Below are 10,646 nucleotides of genomic sequence, written 5' to 3' on the forward strand. Positions count from 1 at the left end.
TTGAGGGAGGAAGGGGACACCCGCCTAGCCAGCCAGATCAGCCGAATCAACCCTGGCGATCAATGGGGTGACAGATGTCGCAGCCAGATCGCCCTCACATCCAGGCATACACTTCGCACACGCAGCTATTTATAGCTCAAGAGGCCAGGGTCCCTTTACCTCACGGTTTGCGGCTGCCGCCAAAAATCCAATGGCACAGCGCACGGAATGATCACTTTGCAGCAACAAAACCTTCCAAGACAAACCAGTTCTTAACCCAGTTTAAAAGTTCTAGCTTTTAATTCTTTGGGGTGAGATTTCGTCTCAGAAGGCTTTGCGAAACATGCAAATATGCGGCTTCCTATTGGCGGCTGTGCCGCTCTCACCGCCCCGTGTCCTGGGCGGGGAGGGCCCGGCGGCGATGGCGGCTGCGGGCGGGGCGGGCGGGAGTGCTGTGCGCTGGCGCGCCGTGTGTTCGCTCGGCATCACCGCTTTAACCCCCCGTGTCTGTGAGTAATGTGGGGCCCTGGGATTTCCCTCTTCCTGTTTCCCCGCTAACTAGTGCCCGTGGCTTGGCTCAGGTGAGGCGGGGAGCCAGGAGTCTGTGCCGGGCTCGGGCCTGAGCCGTGGATCCGCTCCCGGCCAAGGGCTCCCCGTGTCACAACACGGACCGCTCGTCATCTCGTGTCTGCCAAAAGCTTGTCCCCAGGAGGGGTGGGAGCTGATGGCCCCGGGGGCTGCTGCCTGTCACACGCTGAGCACGGGACGTGCCCCCGGGTCGGTGTTGCGGGGGCAGAGTGGAACCGCTGTTGGGCTGCTGAATGCAGGCAGAGAAAATCGGGCCCTAGAGTCCTGGATCTGCGGGACGTGCGAGGCACAGCTGGTCCCCTGGCCCTCTTCACCGATTTTCTTCTGGTCTGTGTTCTCCTAGCGTGGGAGTGATCGCTTCTTGCACTGATATTCATGTTCCGTCATTCCCCCTGTTAGCCCAGATGGCCTTCATAAATCACACCAAGGGAGCAAATCTTTCCCGAAGTCCCTTTTGCTGTTGAGGTGTCAGGCTGAGGGGAATGGACAGCAACCTACCAGCATCTGCGGCTCCTGGCTGCAAACTGCCGCTTTACCTCCTTCTGATGAAGGGCGGAGAAGGGAGAAGCTCTTTACCCATCACCAGGGTGCTCTTTCCATCAGATTTTAGTTCACAAGTTGGACCTTCTCTTCGAGTATAGCACGGCAGGCTCGGTCTTAGGAACCTAGGATACTACAGTTCATTTCAAACCTTGTTGGTCCCCCGGTATTTACAAGACAAGCACCCACCACCTTCCTTTTGCTTCTGCTGCATTGAGGTGTGTTGGGCATCAGTGACTTGCTTATGTTCTGTGACCTGTCCACTGGCTTGCTAAGAGCAGGTCTCTGGAGGTGGCACTCAAGAAAAGTGACTCTTCTGTTTGTTTAGTTTTTTAAACTGCAAGTTAAAAGTAACCTTTGGCTTTTTTTCTGTGAACACAGCTGTATTACAAGAAGCTCCTGTTTCATTCTGTTCTTTTGTGTAGCTCACCGTGATACTTTTCTTCAGCCTTTTTGTATGTTTCTAATTCAATTGCTATATTTATCACAGGTAGAGATACTACTTGGCAGTGTTTTAGTTCCCTGTGACTTACCTAAGAGCAGTCGGAGGCCCCTGAGCATGCGTGGGTGGAATAGCCTGGCTCGTTTGAATTCCCATGTTCTGATGCAATCTCGTATTTTGTGTGCTCTTTTCATGCCTGTTGGCTAACAAGCAGATCAGTCTGTGCGTGCTCAAGGTCTTTTTTGCCTCTGCTTATGAAGGAGCTCTTGGAACACTGGAAACTGGAGATGATTGTTCGCATGCCAACAGCCTCTTTTTCAGAATTACTTGAACTGTGGATTGAAGTGACAATAAACCACCTTACAGAGGGAAAACAGCTCTCAGTTGCAGCAAGGACTTGCTGTTACGGAATTCTGCATATGAAATGCCAGTATGATTAAATTTGGTTGCTCTCTTGGCTTATGGCTCTACAGTGGAATCCAGTTCCTGCTGAGGCCTAAACAACAGTCTATTCAAAAAATAACAATTAATAGCCTCATTTATTAAGTCATTAAAGAACTAAAATGCTGCTTGCAAAGCAGCATTTGATCATCTGAAAAGTCTATAAGGTTTTGCATAGCAACAGGGTTTATTAATAGAAAGAAACGTGGCCTGTAGAAGGGTAAGTAGTGCAACACTCTGAAACTCTGTATTTTAATCTGGATTATTACAGAAGAAACAGGCCATTCTTCTGAAGTTTCTGCTGATCCTGGATCACATATTGCGATACTTTTGAAGTTTCTACTGACTGGTGCATCACCACAGCTAGAAAAAAAAGTGAGTGGCTTAAAAATACATTCCCATGCTTCACCTAAACATGTGTAGAATTACTGTTTAGATACTTTTGGCATTCCTTGATACAAGGTCTGCCAGTTTTGCAAACCTGGTCTACTGCCTCTTCTCTTTGGTCATGACTTTTAGTGGTGTCTGTGTAACTTTAATTCTAAAACATAAATTTTCTAAAAGTTTTAAGGATTTTCTTAGTGGTTTTTTTTATTTTTTCTGTTATCTCCTGCTTAGCAACTTGATGCTTACTTTTCCTGAATTTCAGGGGGATGAAAAGTCTATGAAATCATTTGACTTTACTGTGCAGCAATAAAATCAAATCAGTTTAGACTGAAACTTTGCTGAAATATTTTGTCAAAAATTAACTTAAATTTTTGTTCTGTGGGTGAACCATTATTCTAGCTGCCATCAGATATTCGGATCATTATTAACCTACTATCTCTTACAACTATTTTAGGTAACAGGAAGTTTGAAGTCATGTCTGGAAAACCGAAACTTTACTACTTTGATGGAAGAGGCAAGATGGAGTCAATTCGTTGGTTGTTGGCTGCAGCCGGGGTCGAGGTTTGTTTTAGAGTTTTTAACTTCTAGCTGCACATTGGTAAGCTTGTCTTTGAGGCAGATCCCATGTTATTAGTCAAAAAAGAAAAGGCATCCTGAGATGCAATAGCAAATGAATATTGGCTGTTTAGTGTAATTAAATACTTTTACTTTAGGCACACAAAAGCATGGCTTCAAGTTACGTGTCTTCTGAGCAGTGACACTGTAAACCAGGTTCTTGCTTAACACAAGAATGTCTAATCCTTAATTAAGCCCTTGATTACTGACCCAGAGCTGCTGTGCTGATAGATGTGTTCCTGGCATAAAAAGTGTTATCTGTGCCAAGTAAAACAGTAATTTACTTTCTCTGGTCTTTCTGTTTTCAGTTGAACGCTCACACAGAGATTTTTGTTTTATTTTTCACTCCACTGCCTGCACCCTCCATAATAAGCTGTAACACAAAATACGTTGTGTCTTGCATCATTTAGATGAAGCTTAGCAGGGTGAAATGGGCAAATTGACCCACATGTGTAGGGAAATTAGAAATCTCTGCACAGGAGGAAAAATACTTGGGTAAAACAGAGAAGGAAGATACCTCTTTAACGTATTTTTTTCTGATGGTATATAATTTACTTATTCATTCGCTATCCATCCTGGTGGTAAACTGGTAAATACAGTTTGAGGACACAAAGGACAAAGATTTGCTCTGAGTGTCCTCTTTTGTACAATAAGCTGTTACAGTACATACAGTTATTTGTGTACTGAGACAAAGAATACAAGTTTTTTAAAAAGACCACCAGTCTTTATTTGAAGGCCTTGCAGAAAACAGAACTGTCTGCTTCCCTTCATCATTTGTTCCTATGTCTCAAGTCCCTCTCTCTTCTTTATCTTTTTTTTTTTTTAAGTTAAAAAAAGCACTGTTGATGAGTACCAATTACTATGGTTTTCCTTGGAATATTCTTTTCTCAGCTTCTCATCAGCAGAAGTCTGGGTTCTGAATTTAAGACTGTGATCACACTTGCTATGGTTGAACATTGGCAGTATATTAATATGCCTGATCATCTGGGGTTTCCCTAGTATAGCAAGTCTTAATTACTGACATGAGTGGCACAGATGTCATGAGAGAGGCTGACTGAGCAAGGCTCTTAGGGATTGGTAACATCAATCATTTTCTAGTCTCCATGTTCTGCACTGACCATAGACATGTATGGCACATGCAAATACATACATGTAGATGTCTAACTTTGGTGTCTTAATCTTGAACTCAGTTTCTATGTAAGTAACACTGACTGGACCAGCCATCCTCAACGGTATTCAATATAACTACATCCATCTGATCGCCAGCAATTCTGTATCTTTTTGTTTCTCATCTTGTGAATAATTCATCTTCAGGTGTCTGAAACATGCATCTGTACTAAACTTCCTGCAGGCTTGCTACTTGTACATTATTTTGTAAAAGCTTTGTTTTAACTGCCAAAGAATTTGTTCCTGTCTAGCTCCCAAATCAAAATATCCCACAGCAGAGCTTTTTTCCACATTCCAGAAAGCATTTTAAGGACAGCCTGGACTGTATTGTTGATTGTCTCACATTAAGTTGACTGTTCAATATCAAACAAACCATCCTCACTCCAGTTCTTATTGCCTGTTCTTCTGCTAGGGTTGCCCTTAGCAGCATTTATCAAGTGTGACAATCCAGGAGATTTTGCCAGCACTTCTGCTCTGGGTGTGTTCTCCCTTAGAGCCGTATCTGGAATGGAAGGAACCATGATGTATATTCTTTTCCTTTTATGGTGCTGAAAAAGTTTATCTCTTCTAGAAATGTGAAAAGATTCTTATTTCCTCTTCTTCCTCACTCTCCCTTTGACAGTTTGAAGAAGAGTTTTTGGAAACTTGAGAGCAGTATGAGAAGCTCCTGCAAGGTGAGTCCATGTGAAACCTCAAGAAAAGTGTAACCAGACATAGAGAAGATGTGTGAAGTCTTTGAAGACTGTATGTGACTTCCTTTCCACACAGAAGGGTACAGCTGAGAGCCGTGAGCAGCTGCAGAGGCTGATTTTTTCCATATGTGGACAGATGAAATTGCAAACTGGCCTCTGGATTCTTCTACTCTCCATCTGTCTACGCATCCCACCTTGTCCCACAAACTTAACCATGGGCTTCAGTAACTAGAAAATATGTATCCGAAATTTTCATTTTATGTCCTGATAAAGCTTAAAGATTGATCATAAGAGAGAAATCTGTGAATCTAACATTTGCTTCAAATACTGTTTGAATAATGGAACAGAACTTTTTTACATTGTTTAGAACTAGACACTTTTTACTCAGTTGAGATGTTTAGTGTGCTTGTCTCCACTGCACTTCAATTTCATTTTAAAAGCTGCTGTACACAGTCCTGACTGCAACTACAGTGAAATTTTTTAAAGGAAGGATGGTAACCCACAATAACTGTGTTTTTCAATTGAATTTGTCTGCATCACTGTAATTTATTCTTTGCATGGAAGAACTCCAGTTTAATACAATAACTGCCCACAGCAAGCTCACCAGAAAAGCAATGATCCTCTGAAGACAGCAAGAAATCTGACGTGGACTTACTAGATCAGTCAAATAATGTGTGTCTTTCTTTTTAGGTGGATCCCTGCTGTTTCAGCAGGTGCCCATGGTGGAGATTGATGGGATGAGGATGGTGCAGACCAGAGCCATCCTCAGCTACATTGCAGCAAAGTACAACCTCTATGGGAAGGACCTGAAGGAGAGAGCCTTGTATGTAACAGTATTACTCTTGAATTTAGTATAGTAGTTCAGATGCATCAAAAAGTAATTGCATAGTCACACACACACAGAATCATCTGTGGGCCTCAGTGATATGCAACTTGCAGTCAGTGTGAGAGGCCACAGTTAGATGTAAGCCAACTGATTTGTTCTAACTCAGTTACTTTTCACATAAAAATATCTGAGTCAGGGGTTTATTGTGCCTTAGTGAAAGCTTAATACAGGTATTTGAGAGGTGACTGGCATGTAGATGCTGAACTACTTTTGTAACCAGAAAACTCTGGAAAGAAATGGTTCATTTCTAACTTCTGGCTGCAAAATAAGAGCTATCATTGACATTATCTGTGGTTGCATGATGTCCCACTGCACTGTAAAACGTGCATGGTTTAGATCTTTGGGAGCTGGGGAAAAAACAGCTAAAAGCTGTTGAAAAACTATTGGTTTAATCTGAAATTACATCCACATGAAATTACATCTTGATGTTGTGTCTGTGAAAAAAAAAGTATGATTGGGCTGTCTCAGTATGTAGCATTTTAAATGTCCATCTACAGTATGAAACCTGCACTCATAGTTCTGGAAAAGGGACAATCTGAAGAACTGTACTGATAATTTAGCTGGATGAAGAGCCTGGTATGCTTCAGACTTCCAACCCCATTATTTATCTATTTGGCACTACTTGGATTTTGGATTAAATTCTGAAGGTGGGATACATCCAGACAATTCAGTCAGTTGGGAGTGAGTCCTTGTGGTGCTGTGTGTTTCTCTGGTGATTGTGATCTGTAGCACCAAAGTTACACTCTTAACCTCTGTGCAATCCTGTTTAAACCTGCACAGTGATGCAAGTAAAGAGCCAAAACCACTACAAATACCAGTAAACTCAGACTGTGACATGTTTTTTTAATTGCAGAAATAATTTGTATGAGGGGGTGTCATGAATGAGTGTGTTTGAGATCACTTAAAAAAACATTTTTCAGATCACACTGCAGCCTGGAAAGGAGGGAGGGGGAATGCACCACCACAGGGGGATGGGAAATACAATTTTTACTATCCTAAAACAAATATAAGGTAATTCTGCTTGTGAAGGTGCCTTCTATTTAATATTTTTGTTTGCTTTGGTTTTAAGGATTGATATGTATGTTGGAGGAACAGATGACCTTATGGGCTTTATTTTGATGTTCCCTTTCTTATCTGCGGAGGATAAAGAGAAGCAACGTGCTTTTATAGTTCAAAAGGCAACAAGCAGGTATTTCCCAGTATATGAAAAGGTATGTAGGAGGATCATTCTCTTCCCTGATTCTGTAGGGATAACAGTGGGAACACTGGTATTTCACCACAACCACAAGCTAAAGTGTCAGTGCAGTACTTTACACCAGGACATCCATACTGTCTATTGGCTGGAGATGGGTCAGAGCAGTATCAGAAAAGTTGGGGCAGGTCAACCCAAGAGCCTTTCATTGAATTTTCTTCCCCATGCCCAGGTGAGGAAGGGAGTGATAGAGCAGCTTTGATGGGCACCTGGTGCCCAGCCAGGATCAACCCACCACAGTAATTTGCATTGCAAAAGCAGTGCTAATTATCTTCTTTGTTTAACATTTCAAATACATCTTGTTGGGTTTTTTTTAAACACAGTAATACACAGCTATCACTGCTGACTTCTAGCCATACTGGAATCTTGGTGTTTTTCTGATTATAGTTTGAGAGACAGGACCCAAGAGGTACTCACAATGTAAATTAAGATGCATGGACAGGATGATCTAGCAGGAATAGATCCTTCTCAATTTTAAAGACTAAAGAAAAGACAGTTTTCCACTTTGCCAGGTCTCCCATACATGGTTGCCAGGGTGCATTCTGCCCTATATTCTACTTGTTGTTCCACTTGTTTTAGCCCCAGTGCTTTAGGCTGATCACCTCTCTTTCATACTCTCTTATTTTCCCATTGAAGGTGTAACAATGTGTAGAAAAATTCCATATAAATTAGACTTGAAAGGTGTGAATACCAAGAAGGTATCTAACCCTGTACTCCAGTACACAGGGTTACCTAGGGCTATAGGAAGAAAGGACCAGTAAGAGAAACCCTGGGATTCTAGATTTCTGCTGTAAAATCATCAGTGACTGCTGGCACATCCCCTGTTCCCCCTGTTAGCTGCGTGGGAGAGAAGGGTGAAAAGGAGACAGTAGTATTGTCAAAGAAAGTGTGCCTGTGCATTTTGAAAACATGAACCTCAGCTGGCTATCCACACCTGAGTGTTTTCATTTATGACATTTCTAGGTTTTGAAAGACCATGGGCAGGACTTCCTTGTTGGCAACAATTTTAGCTGGGCTGATGTTCATCTTCTTGAAGCCATTTTAATGGTAGAAGAGAAAAAGTCAGATGTGCTCTCAGGCTTTCCTCAGTTACAGGTACCTTGCACTAACAAGATGCTCATACGGTTGTAAATGTGATAAGTGATATTTCAAAGTCTGTTATGTGTAAATAATTCCACAAAACATTTGTTACTTTTTCATTCCAGTCTTGTTCTTCTTGCTTTAGGAAGAGGTTGTAAGATGTTTCATCTAAAGAAACTGTTATTTTCAGGAGTAACCCCTGTACACATCTGAAGAAACGCACCCTCCCTTTTTTTGCCTCTCTTCACCAGTTCTGTGGTACTGTTAAGTGGAAGATAGTTTTGGATCACAAGAACTGATCTGAGTAACATACATATCAGAAACCACAGATAACTGTTAACACTTCATCCCATATCAATACAAGACAGAGGGCTGATTTGTTACTGTGGAATATAAAAGGGTTGAAGTGAGTGGGAGTAAAATTCATCCACGGTTAAAACCGTATTTCCTGTCTCATCTCCACATACAGCTTGTTAAAGGATGTTACATAAATCAGCAAAATAGGGGGTTTTGTTGTGTTATTTCTGTTCTTTAAATACCATGTACTTACTGTTTACCTTTTAGGCATTTAAAGCAAGGATAAGCAGCATCCCCACAATCAAGAAGTTTCTTGAGCCAGGAAGCCAGAGGAAACCTGTTCCTGATGATAAATATGTGGAGACTGTCCGGAGAGTTCTCCGCATGTATTATGATCTAAAAGCAAATTAGTTTGCTTGGCCACAGGCTGTAAGAGAACTGCCAGATTGCACGTGGCCAGTTATGCTGCGAAGGAAGGTGAAGGGGTGTTTGGGAGGTGTTTCAATGGGCAGGAGGTCGTGCCCTCACACAAAATATAGTAGGCAGGTATCTTTTACAACACTTCAGTACTAGCCTATTTTCTCTTTCATTCATCTCGAGATTTTTCCGGGTAATTTTAAGCAAGTGAAATAGCAGCAAGTACACTGTCTTCCTAGAGACTTCGTGGAATAGCAAAAAAGAGAAATGGGAGTTGCTGACTGATAGCTTCAGCATGTCATGCTATTTCTCACGACTTTTTTCTAGATCTAGATCAGATTTTTATATGATGATTGCTCCCAATGTAGGTCTTTACTGTTCTTTAATATCACTGTTGGCAAATGAAACAAGTGGTTTTTAAAGATGGTAGGAGTGAGGTCTTTCTCCTGCCAGTTTTACTGGACATTAGTGACTTGTCTGAAATGTCAACACTGTGCCTTTATAACTATGCTGCACTTTTATTAATGAAATAGGAAATAAACTGACTGCCAAATGACATTTTTGTTTAACTGCTGCATCTAGAGGACCTGTACTAAACAAATAAACTTTTTATGTAGTCACATTGTCCTGTTGGTCTCGTGAATGAAGGTTGGGGCTTGCAAACATAATTTTTACTTTTCTTGTAGCTTAAATTCTTTGTATTTGATATGAGGAGGGTCCTTGTTAACCCATACGCCTCATGGGAAGGCATATTTTGTTTGTGTTTATAAACAAGAGAATGGAGATGTGAGAGGTAACAAACCATCACACAAACCTGATACAGCTCCTGTCTAGTACCAACCAAACTCAAAATGTTGTTTCTTCTTCTCTTTTTTTTTAACTCTATGGTTTCCACAGACAACTAGATAATGGAATTTAAAGTTTTAATCACTTCAACAAGGCACTTGGGTTTTGAAAAGCTGCTCTGCAGGATGTTATCTTGGGGTTTCATATTTGTTGTTTATAGTTCTACATTAATGACATATCTTACAAGAAAAAACTTGTGCTCAATCGCTAATGGCACTGGTTTATTCCTGTGTTAGCTTGAGTTGAGAAATATGATGCTGCTTGACACTGGGATGTAGTAAGTACACTCATCTGATACTTGATGAACAAGTTGCCCACTTGAGAGCTCGTCAGGCTCCCCAGCTTCAGTACGATCGAAGTTTTCAGTGCTACAAACACTCTTCCCTCATTGCTAGGTATACAAAGTTTGTATTGACCTACCGTAGTTCATTAGCTACTGTAATGTCAATTGCAATTACAGTTCAGTCCTTGGTTTAATCTCAGATTAGTTTAATAGAAAAGTTTGGAAGACCCTGTAGTTGTTCATTGTAATTCCTTGCTAAGTGAACTTTTTCTCCACAATATGAGGAAAATTGTGGCATAATGCTGTTCAAGAGGACCATAAGCAAAGGTGCAGCAGATGTAGGAGGTGCCTCTATCAGTACTTGTTGGTGATAAGCCTAACAGCTGATGGTTATGCGTTTTAGTAAATAGAGTGGTACAGCAGCAATGAATGTGAGCAGGAGAACAGTTGGTACTGAAGCCTTGTCATCAACACTGTATGTGTTTGGCACATGGTTAACTTCAGCATAGCTCAAGAGTGGTTGTGTGGAATGAATGCCCCTTAAACAGCATTTGGTGCACTCTTGGAGCACATTTTTCAGTTTAATTTCATCTAGAAAGAATCCAGTTTGTACACTCCAAGATCACACTGTGATGGGAGCCAAAGTACAGTTAAGAAATTAAATTTTAAAACATCATCCTGTTTCAGACCACTGATGTAGATATACCCTGCAATGCTCCAGGTGTGGCCCAACT

At 41.5% G+C, this 10,646-nt stretch overlaps 1 protein-coding gene across 1 annotated transcript; it reads left to right on the forward strand.

The window, feature by feature from the left end:
* Window positions 1-388: 388 nt before the first annotated feature.
* LOC104693569 (glutathione S-transferase 3) lies at window positions 389-9,405 on the forward strand. The gene is given in 8 exon segments (XM_039569572.1): window positions 389-488; window positions 2,262-2,365; window positions 2,832-2,938; window positions 4,782-4,833; window positions 5,542-5,674; window positions 6,807-6,948; window positions 7,953-8,084; window positions 8,634-9,405. Coding segments are annotated over 6 exon segments (690 nt in total). The 5' UTR covers window positions 389-488; window positions 2,262-2,365; window positions 2,832-2,851; the 3' UTR covers window positions 8,778-9,405.
* The last annotated feature ends 1,241 nt before the right edge of the window (window positions 9,406-10,646 follow it).

The sequence above is a fragment of the Corvus cornix genome, chromosome 3 (genome assembly GCF_000738735.6).
Source record: "Corvus cornix cornix isolate S_Up_H32 chromosome 3, ASM73873v5, whole genome shotgun sequence".
Lineage (NCBI taxonomy): Eukaryota > Metazoa > Chordata > Aves > Passeriformes > Corvidae > Corvus > Corvus cornix.